Source organism: Phocoena phocoena, chromosome 16 (assembly GCF_963924675.1).
Source record: "Phocoena phocoena chromosome 16, mPhoPho1.1, whole genome shotgun sequence".
In the NCBI taxonomy this organism is placed as follows: Eukaryota; Metazoa; Chordata; class Mammalia; order Artiodactyla; family Phocoenidae; genus Phocoena; species Phocoena phocoena.
In genome coordinates this window covers 33,707,675-33,731,852 of record NC_089234.1, presented here as the reverse complement: position 1 = coordinate 33,731,852, position 24,178 = coordinate 33,707,675, and the positions used below count along the sequence as shown (strand labels likewise).

Sequence of the window (24,178 nt, the reverse complement as noted above, 5' to 3'; positions counted from 1 at the left end):
GTATTGTAGAAGCCTTCCTCATCCCTCTTCCCAGTTATCATCTCTGCCTTTCAGTACTGACTCTTAATAGTACTGATTAGTTTTGTCTGTTTGGGGCACTATTTATATGGAATCATATATAGTGCATCTTTTTGTATATCTCACGTCTTTCACTCAATGTGATATTTTGGAATATTTCATTTGTGTTGCTGCATGTGGCTGTAGTTTATTTTCAATTCAGTGTAGTATTCCATTATAAAATTTACTACAATTTATTTTCAGCTTGTTTTTGCTTTCTTCTTGATTATTGACTGCAAATGTGACCTCTGAATAACTGAGGTGTTATTGTATGAATAAAATAAAATTCTTATTTATTTAATTTTTAGTGGTAAAGATATAAATTCATAAACTGATATAATCATACTTTGAAAACTAGTAAGGTACTAGGAAGTTTAAAAATTTCTCATTTAAGTTATAACTGTTACATTATTTTACATATAAAGTTGATTTATTTCTGCTTTGCTATAACACTTGCAATATTATTTCTTGACTGATTAATTACATTTCAACTTCTGATTACTCATGTGCTTTGTACATAGTCTTGTGTTACTGGTGGAGTGTTCCTTTGTACAACTTTGTGTTTTATTTATGCAACTTGGTTGTCATTTTTAAAAGGTATGTGACATTTATTTTTTGTCACTCATTACCACCAGCTTCTCCTTATCTTCCCCCCATTAGAGAGGGCTGCATAAAGCAGTTTCATGCTTGCAGCTGATTTAATACATTTGAATGACATAAAGTCCTAAAAGATCAGAAAAAAGCAAAAAGCCAAAGCTTAAATATTTATTGAAAAAATAATTAAATTATACAGAAAAGTAAAAAATGGGGATGCTACTTCGCCAAAAATATAAAAGCTAACAGAAAAAAAAAGTATTTTTCAGCTCTATAAGCAAAAGAAGAAGATCACAAAATTTATGGACCCCATTGATACGTGAATGTGCTCAGCTTTCTGTTTTTCTGTAATTTATCATCAGTAGTCAGTTGCTTACAGCAAATGCCTCTTATAAAGGTGTGGAAAGCAGAAACAGAATAGGGAAGGAAATGGTTGAGGATACTTTAAAAAGCTGTTTATATCAGATGATGTGCAAACCTGATCACAAACAGCCTAGATTACCTAAGAAGTGGCAGATGCTACTCCAAAGCCCCTAGACATTCTTAAAAACTTTTGAGATACAGAAGTCCCTGAAAACTGGAAAGGTAAATATGTAGCACTTGCCTTTTTAAAAGAAAAAGGAGGTAATTTGAGAATTAGAAAATGATTCAATTTATAATGATTTACAACAGTCCCAGATAATCCAGAAGCTGGATTTTTAATTAGTGTAGACTCTGATTCTAGTTCAAAACATATATTGCCCTTTTTGGCCTATTGTTAGAAGTGGAGTAGCTTAGTAAGTGGCTCTGTGGTAGACTTAGGTTTTTCTAGGACCTACTTTGGTAAGGAGCAAGAAATGAAATACTTTGTCCTGGGACTTCCCTGGTGGCACAGTGGTTAAGAATCCACCTGCCAATGCAGGGAACATGAGTTCGATCCCTGCTCCGGGAAGATCCCACATGCCGCGGAGCAACTAAGTCCGTGCACCACAACTAAGCCTGCGTTCTAGAGCCCATGAGCCACAACTACTGAGGCCATGTGCTACAACTACAGAGTCCACATGCCGCAACTACTGAAGCCCGCGTACCTAGAGCCCGTGCTCCGCATCAAGAGAAGCCACCGCGATGAGAAGCCCACTCACCGCAACAAAGAGTAGCCCCTACTCACCACAGCTAGAGAAAGCCCATGCATAGCAATGAAGACCCAACGCAGCCAAAAAAAAAAAAAAACTTTGTCCTATCTAAAGTGAGGCTTTGATTGTGTCCCAAAGGACATTTTAAAAAATATATTTATTTATTTAGTTTCGGCTTCAGGAGTTGTGCATTGGCAGGCGGATTCTTAACCACTGCCACCAGGGAAGTCCCCCAAAGGACATTTTTCTGGGACAAATCAATAATTGCTTGGAACTTTTCATCTAAACTGATAGTTTTGGACTGGGAGGATATATTAAATCATATTTATAGAGCAAAAATCTATTTCCGTTGTACTGTGCTAGTTGCTGAGGAAGGGTTGTGGAATGGTTCTTAACCACTAGGATTTTTTAATCTAAAAGGGCAGATAACTACAAAGAAATAACCACAGTGTATAACAAATAGAAAAATGTGGTCCTGTAGACATGTTTGATTTGGTTTTATAGCATTTGGAATCTCACCTTTAGATTCGATTTATGCTCCATAGTCATCCTGCCTGCCACAGTCACCTTGCCAGTCATACTCATTTATGTTTCCCTGCCTGGACCCTGAAGGCATTTGGGTATTGCATCAATTTGGAGCATGGGTAGGGTTGCAATCAGGAGAGATGAGGGAAGGGAAGAACTGGTATAAACCCGTTCTTAGAAGCTAGAAAGCTCAAGATCAGAAAGTTCAGAGATCCTGAACCTAAAATGCAATGACCCAGCAGAAGGGATATAAAATCATATTTATTTATTTTGTGTTAATAAGCATGCATATTTTGTTTAAAAATCATGTTTGGTTTACATGTGTTTTGAATGTTTCTTCTGGGGGAAAATATAATTCTTTCTCGACAGTTGGTATCAGTTTCCTGAAATTCTGTCTTCAGCTTCTTTTTCTCTCATCTGAGCCGTAGCTTTCTGTGTGCTACTTTAGCTTTTATTATCTTTGTTTTAAATATATATTTATTTATTTGGCTGCTTCGGGTCTTAATTGTGGTACTCGGGATCTTCAGTCTTCGTTACAGCATGTGGAATCTTTTTAGTTGCGGCATGCAGGATCTAATTCCCTGACCAGGGGTCAAGCTCGGGCCCCCTGCATAGGGAGCACAGAGTCTTAGCCACTGGACACCAGGGAAGTCCCAGCTTTTATTATCTAACTCTAGTTATCTTAAGAAGAGTTTTGGATTTGCCCCATGGAAATTGTTTAGGTGTAATTAACTGTAACTCCTACAGTAATCTGTATCTCTAATGGAACAGTTAGTATACTATTTGTGACCTGTTGACTTTAGAGCTATGAGATTATGCATCCCTGATTTATACTACGTGTTGACTATGTTCTTTTATGAAGAAATATCTTTTAGGGACTTCCCTTTCAGTCCAGTGGTTAAGACTCCATACTTCCACTGCAGGGGGCATGGGTTTGATTCCCGGTGTGGAACTAAGATCCCTCATGCCCCGTGGCGTGGCCAAAAAAAAAAAAAGAGTTTTCTAGAACTTAATGAAAACTTCAGTTCTTATAATTAATATAAACTTTCTTTCACTTTTTACATTTGACCTCTTAGTTCATTGTGGAGCAGATCTCGAGCTTTGTTTAATCCAGAGTGTTATTGGTCAAGAGGTAATATATGATTTGCATGTATATAAGGCAACCAAGCATATCCTAAAACCTACAACTTTTATTTTTGAATCACAGTAATATTGTATAATGAAAAACCTAGTGATAAGTAGCCATTTCATTAAATTAAGTTGAAGCATGAGGAAGCAAATCATTTTTCTTTTTTAATTGATTTAGGTGCCAAATACAAGGCTACAACAACTTTCCTTAATTGTCACACTGATATCTAAAATATGTAAATAAAAAATCGTAATTTTTAAAATTGGCTCCTCTTTCTGCCTGTCTGATTTTTTATGGTGGTACCACCATTTTTCTTGCTTCCTTTCCTGGAAAATCTGGAGTTATCTTAGATGTATTTCTTTTTAACTGCTCCTGTCATATCCCTTACTGCATCAAAATGATTACGAGGTTTCTATGTTTAGTCTTACCTACTTTTTTTCCCTCTGTCTATAGTATCACTAGTGACGTTGACTAACGAGTTGGATGCTATGTGCTACTAACATTTAGAAATTTCCAGATCAATAGCATAGGTTATCAAAGCATCACTTCTTGAATTAAGAGCAGGAAGAAATTAGCTAGGGAGGACACCTTCATTTTGACAATTCCAACTTCATCTCCTGCTTAGATTTTTAAGGCTCAGAAAAATGTCATAGAAGTGTTCCCCTTGCTCCAAATGAGTAATATTAAATGTAACCTTTCTTCTTCTAGAATGTTCAATAAAATGTTTTAAGCCACTTGTATTAATCAAGGAAACTAAAAGAAAATTGACAAGAAATGATAGAAAACCCAACTCGAACCATCTTAAACAATAGAGGGAAATTATTAGCCACTATGACTGGAAGGTCCAAGAATAGGTCAGATTCCATGTAAGGCAGAGCCAACTGCTCAGGAAATGTCACCAAGGACCCAGAGTCCTTTTATCTTTGAACTCCACTTTATGCAGTTTTGGCCTCATCTTCAGACTGTACATGGTGGGGCAGCAGCTATAGGCTTTCTCCTCTGGTAGTAAAATGGCTGCGAGGTCACAGTTCCAAACCTTATATCCTCATGCACTATCATCTAAAAGAGTGTGTCCCTCTACTAGCTGCTAAGGAACTACCTGTGGGTAAGAGGATGACCATGGTTAGTTGACTTAAACTCATCAGGATCCATCCTTGGCACTAGATCAGTCCTATCCAGACCAAATAGAGCTGTGAATGGGAGCAGAGTGATTTTTCCAAAATGCATCTGGGGACTTTTCCAAGAAGGAGGAATGGCTGATAGACAGTAAATCATAGATGTTTACTAAAATACTCAGTGATATTACTACTTATCTTTTATTCAGAACACACATGCTTATTGGCCTGTGAGGTCTAGCATGGAGTTTGTGCATATGTCTGTTTTAAAAAGTTCTTAGGGTGATTCTGTTGCACACCTGTGGTTAAGAACCACTGATAGGGCTTCCCTGGTGGCGCAGTGGTTGAGAGTCCGCCTGCCAATGCAGAGGACATGGGTCCGGTCTGGGAGGATCCCACATGCCACAGAGCGGCTGGGCCCGTGAGCCATGGCCGCTGAGCCTGTGCATCCGGAGCCTGTGCTCCGCAACGGGAGAGGTCACAACAGTGAGAGGCCCGCATACTGGAAAAAAAAGAAAAAAAAAGAACCACTGATAACATGGTATCACTTCTTGTACATTGAAATAAAAAATAGTTCTCAAGTTATGTGGCGTACATTTATGTCTCCAGAGGGCACTGTTTCTTTAACAAGCAAAGGAGGAATTTAATTGCTTTGTTTATAAGCTGAATCTTTTAAAATTTAAGTTAGGAGTTAGTTGATATGTTCTTGACTTTCTGGTCAGGTCATAAGGATTGAAGAGTATTTCAGTTTCACCTGTAGTATAACTACCCAGGAAGTCCAAACTAATTTTCTTAACAGCCTCTGAATAACAATTAATGATCTCTTTTAGAAATATCTTACCAAATAATTCAGTGTATCCTTGTGTATAAATACAGGAAAAGTTACAATGAAATCTTTTTCTGTGTTTCTTTCCTTGCTCCTATTTCTTTAAAAATAAAATGTAGTGAGTCAGGTCATGCACCTGTTTTGTAATGATTATATTTGTCTGGTTTATAAAATAAGCGGAATCCTTAGTCCTTAGCAAAGTCCTTTCAAGTGTTAACTTTAAAACGTGTTTCTGGACTTCCCTGGTGGCGCAGTGGTTAAGAGTCTGCCTGCCGGGCTTCCCTGGTGGCACAGTGGTTGAGAATCCGCCTGCCGATGCAGGAGACGCGGGTTCGTGCCCCGGTCCGGGAAGATCCTGCATGCCGTGGAGTGGCTGGGCCCGTGGGCCATGGCCGCTGAGCCTGCGGGTCTGGAGCCTGTGCTCCGCAGCGGGAGAGGCCACGGCAGTGAGAGGCCCGCATACCACAAAAAAAAAAAAAAAAAAAAAGAGTCTGCCTGCCAATGCAGAGGACACAGGTTTGATCCCTGGTCTGGGAAGATCTCACATGCAACTAACCCCATGCGCCACAACTACTGAAGCCCATGCTCTTTAGGGCCCGCATGCCACAACTACTGAAGCCCGCGAGGCTAGAGCCCGTACTATGCAACAAGAGAAGCCACTGCAATGAAGTGGCTACTGAAGCCTGTGCACCGCAACTAGAGTAGCCCCCGCTCACCACAACTAGAGAAAGCCTGCACAGAGCAACGAAGACCCAATGCAGCCAAAAAAAAAGAAAAGAAACACGTTTCTGCCTAGAACTGCTGTCCGAAATTTTTCTTTCACACAGCACAGCCACTGACTGCCTTAGATTTCTTTGTTATTATAGCCTGTTGAAAGTACTAATAAGCTTCTAAAAATAAAAAACACTTCTCTCCCAAACTTCATTTAAATTTATCTTAATCTGGATAGTATATGGGAAAAGTGGAACCTGTTCTTGATGTCACCTCAGAAAAGTAGATCAATCAGCAAATTTCTAAATAGTAACAGCAAAACGTAATAAATAAATTTTGAGTTTTTTCCGTTTATTTTTGCTTAGTTCTTTTTTTAGAAAATTAGTGGGTTTTGAATCACTTTATCCAGAAAGCATATAATGACTTTATTTGACTATAATGTGAATAGTTTCATCATCATCACTTTTATAATTTTTCTTCCTTCAGATAAATACAGCATTTGTTTTCTTTCATGACTTCAAATTTTCTAGATTTTTGGACCCTCTCTCCATCTCAAATTTTAGTTAATATTTTAATTGTCCCATATTGCTTTTTAAAAAATCTAGGAAAATGCGAAATAACATCTTCTTTATTTTAATGAAATTCTGTAGAGTAAAAAGGGAAATTAAGTATACCATTGATTTTAAAGGTAGATTTAAATTAGGATTTTAAAAGAATAGCCATTTAAAAAAAAATCTAGAATTTCACGAAGTTGTTTAGCTCTGTGAGTTTGGAAGAAAGGGGTCCCTTGATACTGGTTTTTAAAATTTTGTTAGGTATCTTGTTCCCTTTTTGCCTATGTTAGAGGCATCCCAGAAAAGCAAGAGAAATCATATGTAGCAGTCTGAGTGCAGCAGATAGGGAATGTAGTAGAAGATGGGAGCAGTGAGACTCCAAATTTTCTTTGCCTGGTGATAGAAGGGAAGTGGGTTGAGCATTATGGGATGCTTATACAGTTCTGAGCTTTAAGCCTCCTTTATCCAGCTGCCTTCTAGAATTGCAGAGATTCAGTAAAGGTAATGAGACATGAAACAGAGGGGGCTGATGATGAACACTGGGGCAAAATGCAAAGTGGTAATAATAAACACTTTTATATTGCTTTGAGAAATTGACATATAAGTGGTATCATTAATGTGTGTAATGGTTTAGTTCTGTAGGCCATAAGCATTTGCCGTCTTGGGTACCTGCCCCTAATGCTGTTCAGCAGGCTAAAGAGAGAGATATATTATTGCCATGACTAATTGCTGCACATTAAATATGGCCCCCTTTCCATCTCGCCACTGTTTCATGTTTTAAAAAATTATTCTGTGAATGTTTAATACCCAATTGTTTTCTCCCTTACATGCAAATAACTACAATTAAGTTAAGCTAATTGGGCAATTTGAAAGGCTTGAGATTATACTAATTGTCTCAATACAGTTCATTTAAGAACTGTAAACATTTATTGAGCATTACTAAGTACCCAACACTAGTAGGTGCAAGGAAACTAACTTTTTCTGAGCACCTACTAGGTACCAAGTACTGTTAGGTATTTTACATTAATGGTAGAAACTTGTGTAATGCTCAGAACTGCTCTCTGAGTGATGATGATGCTCTTTTCATAGATGAAAAACTAGGATTTCCAAATTTAAGTAATTTGCTCAAGATGTAAAGATAAGTGAAATAGTGGCCATCGAACCTCTTCTTATTTTCTCAAACCCCTGGCCCGTATTTTTTTTTTTTTTATTGTAGTATGGTTGATTTACAATGTTGTGTTAGTTTCAGGTGTACAGCAAAGTGATTCATTTCTATACACACACACGTATCCATATGTATATATGTTCTAAGTGTGTTTTTTTTTTTTTTTTAATAAATTTATTTATTTTTGGCAGTGTTGGTTCATCGTTTCTGTGCGAGGGCTTTCTCTAGTTGTGGCGAGCGGGGTCCACTCTTCATCGCGGTGCGCGGTGCGCAGGCCTTTCACTGTCTCGGCCTCTCTTGTTGCGGAGCACAGGCTCTAGACGCGCAGGCTCAGTAGTTGTGGCTCACGGGCCCAGTTGCTCCGCGGCATGTGGGATCTTCCCAGACCAGGGCTCGAACCCGTGTTCCCTGCATTGGCAGGCAGGTTCTCAACCACGAGCGCCACCAGGGAAGCCCTGGCCCATATTTTTTATAGATAATTTTTCCATTATTCATTATTAGCAAGATGGTGATTTCTTTTTTTTTTTTTTTTTTTTTTTGGTGATTTCTTTTAATGACTACAAATTTCTTGACACTTCTGTCCTTAAGAAGTGGAGATCTATGTCCCCTCCCCTGGAATCTGGGCAGGCTTGTGACTGCTTTAACCAGTAGATGACAGGGAAAACAATGTTGTGAGACTCTGAGGCTAGGACATAAAAGGCAATGTTTCCACCTTAATGCATGGAAAACACATGCTTGGAGGCCTGAGCTGCCATGTAAAAAGTCCAGGTACCCTGTAGCCACCATGCTGTGGGGAAGCCAAGCCATATGGGGAGTCTGCCTATCCAGACATGTGAGTGAAGAAACCTCCAGGTGATTCTAATTCCCCGCTGTTGAGTCTCATTCTCAGCCTTCAAGTCATCCCAGTTGAGGTCCTGGATAGAGTGGAATGAAGTCATCCTTACTGTTCCTTGTCTGCATTCCTAACCCATGGAATCTGTGAGCATAATAAAATGCTTGTTATGTTAAGTCACTAAGATTTGGGAGGTAGTTTGTTACTCAACAATAGTAACTGGAACAGCAAGTGACATAAACCTTTCCAGCCCACATGATCTCTCCTTTTTCACTACACTTTTACTACACATGTAGTCATTACTAATTTGTTAATATTTATTCATCCTGTGATTATTTCATTTGAGGTACTTTTCTATCCCAACTAGGTTATAAACTTCTTTGAGGCAGGAGTGATTAAAAAAATTTTTTTAACAAGTACTCATCAACTGTCTACTCTGTTGCAAGCACTGTTCTAGGTGCTGAGGATTAATCAGTGAACAGAAACAGATGCAAACTTTCTGCCTTAATGGGGCTTACATTTTAGTGGGTGTTTTGTACCTACATTACCTAAGAGTATCAAATTTATAGTGGCTGATACAGTGTTATTGATAAACTCTAATGTTAAACTCCTCAATCTTAAGATTTTTCTGAGTAGAGTTGCATTGCATTAGAAATTTTAACAGAGCTTAAGTTGCTGTAGTTAATTTTATTTTGAGTCAGAACTCATTTAGCTACTGTCATATTTAATAATTATTAAAATTTCAGTTAATATCATTACCTTATCTTAAATTTCTGTTTATTTAAAATAATGTTTGTTTTCCTTTATAGTTGAGAAGAGACACTGTTGAAAGTTTTTTTTATCGTGTCAAATTTGTGTTAGACCTCTGAGTAGGAAGAACAGAAAAATCTTTCTTGGAATTCCTGTTTCAATCCTACTGCGTAGGCAAGCATGCAAATGGAAAGATGCCTACCAGTAGTTAGTTTTCTTCAACCCAACGTGAGTAGTAAGTGGTTAGACATTGTGAAAATTAGAGAGGGAGCCAAAAAAGCATTGAAATGCGAAAATGGTACGTTTTGATTGTCCATGTTTACCTTCTCTTACACTGTTCTTTTTTTGAAAATTTCTTAAGGCACACAAACCAAGATACCAAAGTAAGAGTTCCTGATTATATTATTAAAAGTTACAACTCAAATGACATCCCTTCTACAAAGCTTTTTATCAAATAAGAAGTAATTATTTCCTCCTTTGTTTACTCAGCATGCTTTGTTTTAAACCTCTGATGTAGCACTAATCATGTTTTGTAATATTGTATCTCTTCCTGGATTGTGAGATCCTTGAGGGTGGGAGATATCTGTGTCTTTGTACTGCTGTTATTCATAGACATGATATAAATGATATATTAGGTTAAGCTGTATGCAAATATATTATGGGACTGATAATGGTGAGTGATACTTAGGTCTCTTCTTAGTCAAGATATGAATCTAAATAAATATTAGTTGTTGTTTTTTTCTTTTTGGCTGTGATGTGTGGCTTGCGGGATCTTAGTTCCCCGACCAGGGATTGAACCTGTGCCCTCGGCAGTGAAAGCTCAGAGTCCCAACCACTCGACTGCCAGGGAATTCCCAATAAGTATTAGTTTTGCCAGAAATATCACAAACCACCACCACCACTGCCCCCAGCCACCATCAAATTAAATCTCGCTCTCAGCTCTACTAGCCAGAGTGGCAAGTTGTCCACCCTCCTTAAGGTGATAAAAGGAATTCCAGGGCCTTTTACAGTCTAAAAAAAAACTGAGAGAAAGGCAGAGATTGTTCTAGTTTTAACTTTCAAAATGCTTTTTGTCCAAGTCTGTGTGATCCTTTAAAAGAGAAGCATAGGCGTGAAGATCTTTTGCCTTGGTTCCAAAAGACACAATGCCTAATCTTCAGTCCCCCAACATCCCTCATGCTGTTCTGTCAGAGTGCCGCTGTCTAAGTGAGAACCCACAACTCTTATTTCTTCTTCGAGCTTCTTAAGTTGGAAGTTTAGGTTATTGATGTGAGATCTTTCTTCATTTATAATATAGGCATGTATAGCTATAAATTTCTCTCTAAGCACGTCTTTCATTGCATCCTGTACATTTTGATAGTGTGCTTTTATTTTTGTTTATCGCAGTATTTTTTGTTTTTTGTTTGTTTGTTTTCTTGGCCTCACTGTGTGGCATGTGGAACTTCCCCGACCACATCGAATCTGCGCGCACTGCGGTGGAAGCGCTGAGTCTTAACCACTGGACCACCAGGGAAGTCTCTCAAAGTAGTTTTTGATTTTGATCATGATTTCTTCTTTGACCCATTAGTTATTTATTGGAGTCTCTTGTTTAACTTCCATGTATTTGTGAATTTTCCAGCGCCTTCTATTATTAATTTCTAATTCCATTCCGTTGTGGTCAGAGAGCATACTTTGTATGATTTCAGTACTTTAAAGGTTTGTTTTATGACCTAACGTATGCTCTGTTCTGGATAGTGTCCTACGTTCACTTGAGAATAATGCATGGTCTGCTAATGTTGAGTTGAATGTTCAGTAGATGTCTGTTAGGTCTAGCTGGTTGATATTGTTGATCTAATCTTCTTTGTCTTCTGCCTACTCAGATTTGCTGTTGAACCCCTGTAATGACTTTTTTATTTCATTTATTGTATTTTTCAACTGCAGAAATTTTATTAGGTTCTTCTTTTTTAAAAGTAATTTCTGTCTCTTAATTTATAGTCAATTTTGTGAGGTATTGTTCTCATATTTTCCTTTAGTTCTTTGGTTATTTTAAATAGCTGATTTTAAACCTTTGTCTTATAAACCAGTGTCTCATAGTTTCTTGTTTCTTTGTGTAACTTGTAAATTTTGTTGAAAACTGGACATTTAAAATAATGTAACATGGATGGACCTAGAGATTGACAGACTAAGTGAAGTAAGTCAGACAGAGAAAGACAAATATATGATTTCGCTTATATGTGGAATCTAAAAAAAAAGGTATAAAAAAAAAGGTACAAATGAACTTATTTGCAAAACAGAAGTAGAGTCACAGATGTAGAAAACAAACATATGATTACCAGGGGATAAGGGGGCGCAGGGATAAATTGGGAGATTGGGATTGAGATATACACACTACTAATAGTAAAATAGATAACTAATAAGAACCTACTGTATAGCACAGGAGACTCTATTTAATACTCTGTAATAGCCTATATGGGAAAAGAATCTTAAAAAAGAGTGAATATATGTATATGTATAACTGATTCACTTTGCTCTACACCTGAAACTAACACAACGTTGTAAATCAACTATACTCCAATAATATTTTTTAAATAAATTAATTAATTAAATAATGTAATGTGGCAATTCTGGAAGTCAGATTCTCTTCTCTCCTCAAAGTTTGTTGTTTCTTCTTGGTGGTTGGTTGGTTGTTTCATGACTTCTCTGAATTAATTCTGTAAAGTCTGTATTTTTTGTTGTGTGTGGCCACTTAAGTCTCTGCTTGGTTAGCTTAGTGGCCAGCTAATGATTGGACATAGATTTCCTTAAAAACCTGGAACCAATCAGTCTCCCAGTCTTTGCTAAGGAACTCTCTGTGTGTATTGGGGCATGCCTTCAGCAATCAGGCATTTGATAACTCTGCATTAGCCTTCACTTCCTGCTTGCACAGAGCTTCAGGGTCAGCTGTAAATGAGAGCTTAGAGCTTTCTCAGGTCTTTCCTGAGCAGGTGAACAGCCCTACGCATGTACATAGTCTTCTAGGTTCCCAGGAATATGTCAGAGCTTTTCAAAGCCATCTATGGACATCTCATTCCCCAGTTTTTCCTTTTAAGCTTTTTGGTTAGCTTATTGTATACCCTAGCTGTTATCTACCACCTGAGGTATCTGTAATGTTAAACAATTGCCTATAATTGTTTTTAACAAATGCCCCCAAGAAAAAGGCTTTCTGCTCTGGACAATCACCAGTTTAGGTCATATAAAGACATCTCTTCAAGTGATGTCGTCCAGGGAACCACCAGATAGGTCAAATAATTTTCTGGGAATGTGGCTTTGAAGGAGCTCCAGTCCATTCTGCCCCACTTTGTTCACTGACAGGCTGCTGGTTTGCACCACAGTTGTGGGATGTTGATTTTCAAGGATACTGTGGAACTGGACCCGGGCAAGGAGAGTGGAAATGGGGCACATCAAAACATCACAAAGCTTGTTTCCTTACCAAGATTCAGAAATTTTTCATGAATAATGCTGCTTGAATTGCTACAAGTTTTGAATTAATTTCCAGACTTCTAGAAAAATTGATTTTTGACAACTTTTGCTAGTTTTCTTGATGCTTTTATGGATCAGAAAATGTTTGTATATCCTTACTCGGCTATTTTTGCATCACTCCCTTTGTTTCTTTTCTCCTCCTTTGAGAAGTTAACTATTTTGCAGGCAGCAGTGGGGGTGGGGGGGCTATTTGACTCAAAACACCAGTAAGTTTCATTTCTTCTGTGATGGTCCAACTTAATTTCCCTCAGTGAGTCAACAGATGGGAGTGGTCTTCTGCATTCTGGACAACTTCCGTTTTCCATTTCTTAGAGCTGTGAGAACAATTCAGAATTGATAACTAATAAGTTCTACTACCAGATAAAGACAAAAAAGGTGATAGTAAGGTTGGAAAAAAGTGATATCTACTCAAATAAATAGAGTACTTCCAGCCAAAAATCCAACAGTTTTCTTGGACTTTGAATAAATATTTAAAATGTTAGACCAAAGAAAAATAAAAAACAAAATTTAGAATTTTAAGAAAACTTGTTTTATTAACTGCTTCTATAACTGTTTCTTACTTTTTATGTTGTCTCCTGTCAGGATGCCCGACATGCAGCAGAAGGAGAAATATATACCAAACTTAATCAGAAAATTGATGAATTTGTTCAGCTTGCTGATTATGACTGGACAATGTCTGAGCCAGATGGAAGAGCTAGTGGTTACTTAATGGATCTTATTAATTTTTTGAGAAGCATCTTTCAAGTGTTTACTCATTTGCCTGTAAGTATAAAAAAATTTCAAAAAATTGTTATAATTTTGCTTTCTGAAGTATATTTTAGAATTCAATTTTAGTTGGAGGCTTACTTGTTTAAACCAACTTCCTAGCTTGAATATTTCTTTTCTATTTTTATAAATCAATTTGTGAAGAATCTTAGCCATTTTTTATTGAGTAAAAATTGGTATATAACATTTATATAAATTTCAGATGTATAACATTATAAATCAATATTTTATACACTACAGTGACCACCACCATAAGTCTAGTTACCATCCCCTTCACCCACTTCACCCTTCCCCCGACCCCTACCCCTCTGGTAACCACCAATCTATTCTCTGTATCTTTGAGTTTGTCTTTATTTTGTTTGATTCCACATACAAATGCAATATACAGTATTTGTCTTTCTCCATCTGACTTATTTCACTTAGCATAATACTCTCAAGGTCCATCCATATTGTCACAAATGGCAAAATTTCTTTCTTTTTTATAGCTGTATAGCATTCTGTTGTATACATGTGCTACATTTTCTTTATCTGTTCATCCATTGATGGACCCTTAGGTTGTTCTCATATCTTGGCTATTATTAATTATGCTTCAGTGATCATAGGGGTGCATATACTTTCAAATCTGTGTCTTCCTGTTTCTCCAAATAAATATGCAGAACTAGAACAGCTGGATCATATGGCAGTGCTACTTTTAATTTTTTGAGGACTCTCCCTACTGTTTTCCATAGGGGCTGCACCAGTTTACATTGTCACCAACAGCATATGAGGGTTCCCTTTTCTCCACATTTTCTCCAATACTTATTATTTCTGGTTGTTTTGATAATAGCCATTCTAATAAATGTGAGGTGATATCTCATTGAAGTTTTGATTTGCATTTTCCTGATGATTAGTGATGTTGAACATCTTTTCTTGTGCCTGTTGGCCATCTGTATGTCGTCTTTAGAAAAATATCTATTCAGATCTTCTGTCCAGTTTTTCAGCTATTTGTTTTTTTGTTGTTGAGTTGTGTGAGTTCTTTATATATCTTGGATATTAACCCCTTATTGGGTATATGATTTGCAAATATCTTCTCCCATTGCCTTTTCATTTTGTTGATGGTTTCCTTCACTGTGCAGAAGCTTTTTAGTTTCATGTGGCACATTTATTTTTGCTTTTGTTTCTCTTACCTTTGGAGTCAGATCTAAAAAACATGGCTAAGACCAATGTCAAGGAGGTTACCTCCTATGTTTTCTTACAGAAATTTTATAGTTTCAAGTCTTTAATCCATTTTGAGTTAATTTTTGTATATGGTATAAGATAGTGGTCTAGTTTCATTTTTTTGCATGTGGCTGCCCAGTTTTCCCAACACCATTTATTGAAAAGATTCTCCTTTCCCCACTATATGTTCTTGGCCTCTTTGTTGTAAATTAGTTGTCCATGTATGTGTGGGTTTATTCCTGGACTCTCTATTATGTTCCACTGAACAGTGTGTCTGTTTTTGTACCAATACCATGTTTTGATTACTGTGGCTTTGTAGTATAGTTTGAAATCAGGGATCATGATACCTCTTTAGTCAGTTATTTGAAATTTTAATTTGTTTTACTTTTTAACCCAAATAACTACAACTCTCTTTCTACCAAACCCAAAACAAAACCCTGAAGTTGACAGCACAGGCTTAAATAGAAATAAACTCTAATAGGAGTAGTTTTTATGAAAGTCAATATAATCAATGCCTTTTCTTATCAGAAGAGGCCAAGAAATTCTTGGATATTTTTAGGCTAGAGGTTAAAAGTAAAATAGGAACATTGTTCTATACTAATATATAGTCATAGTGCATCTATATCTTGAATAATCTGTTGATGAAACATTAAAAAAAACGATGCAACAGGGATATTTGAGCGTGAATAGGCTGAAACACTGGATTCTTCAGAAGAGGGATGCAAAGGGAATTCCCTAGCAGTCTGGTGGTTAGGACTCCATGCTTTCACTGCTGAGGGCCCAGGTTCAGTCCCTGGTTGGGGAGCTAAGATCCCACAAGCCACACGGTGCGACCAAAGGGAAAAAAAAAAAAGGAAGGCAAAGATCAAAGAGATGATGGTAGGGTGCACATTCTCTCATTAGGTATATTTAACAAAAGAACTACTGTTAAAATGTGAATGGAATAGTTTTGTACAAATAAAATAGGGAGAAATTTTGACCTTTTTATAATCTCATGATAAGATGTAGCTAGACACAAAAAAGTTTAATATGGAGCCTACCCAACTGCTTCCAACCATCTCCCTTGTTTAAAATGAAAAAAAAAAAAATGTTATTCTCCTCACCCTTCATTCTTTCCCCATCAAAGGGCCACTTAGAATAGTTGAAGGAAGGTGTTGCTAAAAAATAAATAGAAGAATTTCTTAAAGAGATTTTAACAGTGGATTTGTGCCAAAGAACTTTTAGAAGCTTACCCAGGGATGATACTATATTCCTCACTGTTGTCCTTGAGTTGAAAAAGGGAACCTGTATGGGTGTGTGTGTGTGTGTGTGTGTGTGTGTGTGTGTGTATATAATTCTTATATCAATTAATTTCAAAAAAGTATGCATTAAATAATTGTTGAATTAATTTGAATTCACCTTGTCAATGTAAATCTCCGTGCTTCTAGCCAAAACCAATCCTCAAGAATAAACACATGCACATGTGTGCACACATACACAAGATACACACACATCATGTTTCTATCGTTGCAGTATCTGCTTCACAGGTTGACATGAGATGATGGGTAGGGATTTTGTGCATAACTAGGGTAAGATTAAGAGAGGTTATATGTTAGAAATGTTTTGGGTTAATGGCTCACCTCAGGAGACTGACATCTAGAGGGAAATCCTGCTTTTTCATAGGACATACTCTGGTGACATTGAGAATGACAGATTCCTGTCACTCATCTGATCTATTATGATATTTTATATAGTTTTAGGTGAATCTTTGTGTGCCATTTTGGATGTTTATGTCATCTAACATGGGTTTTTCTGCAAAGAAAATACACTTTTATACAATGTAGACCAACAATAAATGTAGTATATGACCAAATAAGAAAATTATAGTTTACAGCTAGGAAAAGAAAAAAATGGTACTAACAACAGTATATTCTTATTCAAGGGATGAACTAAAAGTATAATTCCCAAGCAAAAATATTAAATTATTGCCTATGGTAAATTTTAGCAAGATTGATAATTATATTATGGCTTAGTGTATTAATTCTCTGAAATCCTGAAATTGTATAAAATATCCAGTTAGTTTGTGTTCTTTCAAGCAAAGAACAGAGGCAATGTTATTAAATGTATTATTTTTCTAAGCAACATATGGCATTATATAAGCTACCATTTTTATTTAAATGTTTTAAGCTGAAAATAAATCCTTGTCTTCAGGTTACCTTTGTACCCAAATAGAAAGAGGGGCCAGTTTTGGACTCTTTCAAACTAAAAGAATCTTCAGAAGATATTTATTTATCACAGTCAGTCCCAAGTCGATCAGCTTGTCCATGTATAGACATGAGGAATTACATGGGGGAGCTAGTTTTGGCTCCATGATTGTTGGTTTTGGCAGTGTTAATAAACAATTCCATGATTTTGAGTCAATGGGAGCTATGAAACCAAGGGTCACTCTTTCAAATAGTGCAAATAGTGCCAGTACTGCAAATAATTGGACAGAGAAGTAGGTTCTGTGAGATAAAGATGACTCTCTTGCCCCCGACCCTAAAAAGTACCTAAGACTTTTAGTTTAAAAGCTCCATTCTTAGCTTCATTGCATATTTATTTTTTGTCAGTCCCTACCATTGTTACAAAAGAATATTTTCTCCATTAAAGGTAGTCATGATATGTAGTTGCTGACCACATTGCGTAGTAAAAGTTCCATTGGTTCTAGAAAAGTTATAATCCACCTAATAGAATTTTGTTCTCTGCTCACAGGGTATGAGAACAATAGAAGTTAATGGATAATAATGGTTTTGATGGAGCCCAGAGAAAGAACTTTATTGTTTTCTCTTTTCTACTACACTGTGGTTGTGGTAGAAAGCTGCAGGATTTGGAAGATCACCAGTAATGTCTCCTTTAAATACCTCCTATCTCTGGGGTTGGATGCATGAGCGTATTGGTATATTACTTCCCTCACCTGTTTCTCTTAAGAGTCAGCCAGTGCAAGCCTATGCAGAGGATGGAAAAGTAAAGAGCTTCCTTGCTTCCATGTTAAATTATCTCCTCATCTGCATTTCCCTGTGCTCTAGCAGAGAAGCCAGGCTCTCTACTGGCCATAGGAATTAACAGCAAGCTAAAAGGCAGTATTTATAATAATGATGTTAAGCTGCCCTGCTAAATATATTATCTGCCTCAAGGGAACTTGCCATTTTATGACTCAGAGCTAGACCCATTTATCTGTTACTGTTCTTAGGGACCAGGTGATGAAGGAAGGAGAGCACAGGGTGGTCTTTAGAGTTAGAAGGACTTATGTTTGAGCCTTAGCTTTTTAATTTCTTGGCTCTGGAATCCTGAAGCTGCTTAACCTCTCTGAGCCCCTTTCCTTCTGCAAAATGGGCAGAATCCATTTTTCCCATAGGACTATCAGGATGAATTAAAACCGTGTGTAAAATAGTTGACTGGCAGGGTGCTTGACATAAAGGTACTGTTAATAAATGTTAGTTTTATCTTTCCTTCTCATTTCTTCCTCTGTGGGATTTTGGTTTTTTTTTTTGGTGGTACGTGGGCCTCTCACTGTTGTGGCCTCTCCCGTTGCGGAGCACAAGCTCTGGACGCGCAGGCTCAGCGGCCATGGCTCACGGGCCCAGCCGCTCCGCGGCATGTGGGATCTTCCCGCACCGGGGCACGAACCCGTGTCCCCTGCATCGGCAGGCGGACTCTCAACCACTGCGCCACCAGGGAAGCCCTCCTCTGTTGTTTTAAGGCCCTTATAGTATTAGTTTTAATATCTTTTCGCCTTTTTTCCTTGTATTTATGCCTACATTTTTAGCTTGATATTATTTAGCTTTGAGTTCTATACTTTTGCATTATATAGACATTTTAAAAACTTCATTAATTGTGAAAGATACTCACGATAAAGCATGTTTATTTGAATAATTATTATAGCTTGACGGCAGTGCTTACAGTGGCTAATGGTCAGATGCTAGCTAATGCCAGTGAAGTATGATTAGTATATGGAATAAATATTATTTTATCCCCAAATCAGTACTCTTGGAATCATCAATTTTTACTACTTCAAATGTGTAAGTGACCCTTCTTGTTTCTAATAATTTTTGCCCTGACAACTAGAAAGTATTGCTAAGTATAGAAGAAAATAAAAATTACCTGCTGTTATCTTGTAAAAAGATAACCACTGTTAACATTTTGGCATGTATTCTACAAGTCATCTTTTTCTATGCATTTATGACACTTATTTTTAAGCCTAATTTGTAAGCTTTGTGTTTTTTTAAATAAGATTTTATATTAGCTAGAAAATTTAAAACCAGAAGAATTTTTAAAAGCATTCAACATTCATTCACCCCTTACAAGTCTATAAATAGAAGAAATTGTTGAGCAAGTTGAAGTTATCTAGTAATTCATGACTGCCAAATGGAACTCAGTAACCTTTTACTGTGAATACAGTACCACCTAAAGACCCAGCACTGATCTGCTGCTGGAAAGAACACTCAGCATTTCTTTCTTTCATAAATGCTAGTTATGTATTTGTTTCAGTAAAGATGTTTTATTGATTTACAACCACTAAGGGATATATGTAAATGATGAATCTGGTGCCACTGAATTTTTAATTTGCATTTTTTATTTCCATAAGTAGTTAAAAAAATATGCTTTCTGTAAGTGAGAAACAAATATATATATCCAATAAATGAAGATGCATGATTTAGCCAGAAATGGATAGTGTCTAACTTTTAAAACCATTCTCCTTAAGAATTTTTTTCTGAAGATGCAGCACTATAGAAGATAGTTCTGAGATTTGGGGTCTAGGCCAGATTCTTCCAATTAACCAGCATTATGGAAGTAGACAAATCATTCAGTCTCTGGATTAATTTGCTAATGTCTGTTTTATTTCATAGAACTGAAAATAAAGGTTGTTTTGTTTTAATATACTTTTATTTCAGTTAATTTGTGTACATGATAATAAATCAAGTAGTCCAGAAGGGTCTGAGATGGAAAATAACCTCCTCCCCCTGTACCCCCCAAGCCCCAGGCTACCATTTCACCATATGTTTTCATTTCTTCTGATGGTTGTCTTAAAAAGAGAATGTCTGTGAAAGATAAGGCACATATAGCAAACTCTTGCTTACCCCTTTTTCTTCCATTCATTGTTACATTTTATTTTATTTCTTCTGTTTATCATTTCTTTATATAAAATGGTTATACTCTGATTTTTTGTTCCTTTTCTTTAGTCAGTATCTTAATTCTCTTCTATGTAAGGTAAAGGCATTAGCCTCCCTACCCTTCACTCTATCAGTTCTTCATCTGCTATTTTCTGACAGCTACAGAGACCTCTGTCTCTACTTTGTACCAGTTGCTCTCTAGAATTTCTGTGTAGCTGTAAACCTAGGACTTTCCTTCTCTGCTGTCCGGAGTTGGGAACTGTTTCCTGGATTCTGCATGGCTTTTTTTGCTTCACTGGTTGGTTTTGCTAAACTGCTTGCTAAACAGTAATTTCCTCCTATTTAAGTCCTTGCATATCATGAAATACCTTCTTCTGTCCTCATGTTTGATTGATAGTTTAGCTGGTTATAATAATTCTAGGTTGAATGGTTTTTCTCTGACAATTTTTATTGCATTCCTCCATTGTCTTCTGGCATCCAGGTTTCAGGATCTGTTTTTTATTCCTTAATATTCTAAAATGTCACGGGATGTGTGGAGATGTAAGCTTTTATTTCATTCACTTAGCTCTTTACTCAGTGGTCCTTTTCTATCAAAGCAGAAATTCAGCACAGGAAAATTCTCTTTTATTATTTTTTAGATAATTTTCTTCCCCCTACTTTTCTATTCTCTTTCTTGGACTCTCATTAACTAGATTGGTCTTCTATATCTATTATCCTTTCCTTCATTTTCTATCTCTTTATCTTTTTTTGTTCCCTGTTTTGGGAGAATTTCTAAATTTTATTTTCAGTACTTCTAGAGAATATTTTATTAGTTGTATTTTTTAATTTTTAAGGAATCACTTCTGTTTTAAAAGTGTTCCTTTTTCCTAGAATACTGTTCTCTCTCTTTTTTTTTAATGGATATATCTTTCAAACCTCCCTGAGGTATTAGAGGGTTTTTTAAAGAAGGTATTTTCTGTTTCTTGAATTATCTCTATTACTCTCGAATAGGCTTTTTGTTTCTTTGTTTTTCTCATTCTCTTTTAACAAAGAGGACCTGGAACGCTGATAAAGGTTTACTCTGCTACTGTATAAATACCCTATTTTTTTATAGTTTTTTTTCCCCTTAGTAGGAATCTGATTGGAATTTTTTTTTAATTTGGGAGGCATTTTGCCTAGAATTCTTCACCTTAGAGTGAGCAGGTATGGAGCTATCCATGAGATTGTGGTTTCCTCTCTTCAGGGCTGACTTCATGGATGTGTAACCTGTGCTGTTGCACAGGGTCTCGAGTTTAGAAGGGTCCTGCATGTGGGTCGGTCCTCTGCTGGCGTCTTGAAATTCTTAATAATTTTTGAACAAGAGACCCCACATTTCCATTTTGCACTGAGCTCCACAAATTGTGTAGCCTTTTCTGCCTCTCTTTCCACTGTCATGACACTGTGCCAGAATGAGGAGGGCTTTTTCCCCCCTCCCTCCTTCCTGCTCTCTCTCTTTCCACCTATACCCAGAGCCTCAGCTCTCCCCTTAAAAGTTCTGTCATTATGGAAAATGCTTGTGCTCTGTAGTTAGGGGATCACTGGCACAGTTGTTTCAGAAATCTTCAGTTACTCTCCCTGTTTTCCATCCCATTTCTTATTTCTGTCCTCTCTCGTATGCACAGCTGGACCTCTCTCTAATGCACAGCTGACTCCCAGCTCCGCTGTAGTTCCCTGGTAGCATATAATGGGCAGTTGCTTTCTCTTCTCTATTTAATCAGCTTTCTGTCTTCTAGAAAATATCCCTTGATGAATTCCTCCATACACCTTCATTTTCTCTGTTGTTAAATATTTTATTCCTTTTGTAATTCTGTGCTTTTTGTATCACTTATATCTCAGGATCAATGGGAAGCAAACACATAAGCTTAGTCTACCATCTAGATTTTGAACAACTTGTTTCCTTCTCTTTGAAGTAAAGTGATTGGATGAGTCCATCTCTGAGGTCCCCATATCTAAAATTTGTTATTAAGTGTTATACAGCTGTAAAATCCCAACCTAAACTCCGATTTATTCATTCTGGTACCTTACTTTCTCATTTAACTCTTCCTTTTTATGTTCTTTGGTTCATACTTTTTTCCTGAGTTAAGTATATAAATGTACATGTCCTTTGACTTCACTGAAAACTGCTAAGGAGAACTTTAATAGTCAAAGTACAATCATAGGCTTTAATCACCCTTTTATGTGACACAAGAAAGAATTGTATTAAAAATACAAAAAAGGGGCTTTCCTGGTGGCGCAGTGGTTGAGAGTCCGCCTGCCGATGCAGGGGACACGGGTTTGTGCCCTGGTCCGGGAGGATCCCACATGCTGCGGAGCGGCTGGTCCCGTGAGCCATGGCCACTGAGCCTGTGCGTCCAGAGCCTGTGCTCCGCAACAGGAGAGGCCACAACAGTGAGAGGCCCGTGTACCACAAAAAAATAAACAAACAAACAAACAAATACAAAAAAGGTTGTATTTTTTTAATTGTGACATAGGTAGCGTTGAATACATTTTAGTGCTTTCCTTATCAAATGAAAACATAACCACATATTTATTGTATATATATATGCTTACAAATTGTCTTTTCTTATTGGTGTATTAATTTTTAAATAATAATGATAACGTATAATATTGATCTGATGATTTATTGACTATAACATACAAAAATTGTATAATGTGAGCAATGATGAAAACATCACAAGTCTTATGACTTACATGGTGTTCATGTGTTAAATGTTGTTGACTGACTTTTATTGACTGAGTTACTAAATCTTAGCTAAATTTCATCTTGACTCTATGACTTTTATATCTCACATACAATTTTATACCTTTACATACAATTTGAAAGATTTTGGGGAAAATAGTTGAATAAAATAACTGTGGTGATGGGATAATTTTACTATTCCAAAGAAAATTTATTGGAAGTTAAATCTAGAAAGGACTTAGAGATTATCTAGAGTCTAGTCCAGTCTTCTAGAAGAATGGTCTGGCTAACACAGCTGCCAGCCCACTGCTTACTGGGGTTAATTGCAATAATCTGCCTGGCTAGTTCTTCCTCCATTTCTGCTTGTGGTTTCTCCTTTACTCATTGTATGTTTGGCGAAGAGGACAACTTCCCATATGGAGGGCCACCTTTGGTGTAGGCTATACCAGATGTTCAACTGCCACTAATAAATAGATTTTGAGTTTCATTGACCTAATATAATAAGGTTAAATCCATGTTTCTGGGTAAATATCTTTTTCTAAAAAAAAAAAAGTAGTGCTTAAATATTACATAGTTTATTACTGGAATTTGAAAAGTAAATTAGATCATTTAAAAAACAGTATTTTAAGGCTCCTTAAACTTAATTTTATTAATCATTATTATTTTAAGGAATTAATATTTAACTAATTTAGTTCTTAATATCTTAAAAGAATAAGCCAGTACCATGTATTTAGTACAAAACTTCAGCAGGGGCTGATATGTATTTAAATTAAGACCAATGATTTGGTTTTTGCTTTGACTTGTCACTTCTTAGGGGAGAAAATATATTTAAATGCTTAATTGTAAGATGATTTAGTGTGCCATCTTTCCTTGAGTAATTTATTTTAAGCTGCATTAGAGTATGTGGAAGCATAGTGGCTTATCCTTTCTAAGCATCTTCAGAGTCATTTATTCAGTACAATTTTCTATGTGTAAAGAAATAGACATTTTATTTCTTTTTGTATTAAAATCACTTGGGAGAGATACTTGTTAAAAATTCAGATTCCAGTGCTTGCCTCTAGACCTAACTGAACTAAAATTTCTGGAGCTTAGAAATCTACCTATTTTTGCTTAAAATTTGAGAATAACTGTTCTCCAGGAAAGAACCCTTTCAATGGGCTGGTGTTTTCTGTATTTGCTGGTTCAGCAGACATTTAGTAACTGCTAAAGTTCTCAGTATTTTAATGCTGACTAGACAACTTAATTAGGTAGACAAAAGTTTGGAGGAGGATTTATCTGATTAGTGTGGGTGTAAAAACTCACCTGTAAATCTTCAAAATAAAATGATAGTCACATTTATGTGATTGATTAATGCCTTTAAATTATAGCAGCACACAGTCAGCTTGCTTGTCTTATAGTGTATTTTGCTTTGCTACTTTAAACACCGCTTCTGTCGTTATTGGAATACATTTTCCTTTTTTATTTGATTGCCTGTCTGACTTCCTTCTCAGACTAACAGCAATGATCACGCAGCCATGTCGG

General features: G+C 36.6%; 1 protein-coding gene across 3 annotated transcripts in view; it reads left to right on the top strand.

The window, feature by feature from the left end:
* Window positions 1-24,178, top strand: part of EXOC6 (exocyst complex component 6) — a 208,813-nt gene that overhangs the window by 119,292 nt on the left and 65,343 nt on the right. For all 3 annotated transcript variants that reach the window (XM_065894605.1, XM_065894606.1, XM_065894607.1), the window contains one exon: window positions 13,451-13,630. In XM_065894605.1, the coding sequence (XP_065750677.1) occupies window positions 13,451-13,630 (180 nt within the window). The remainder of the gene's footprint in view (window positions 1-13,450; window positions 13,631-24,178) is intronic.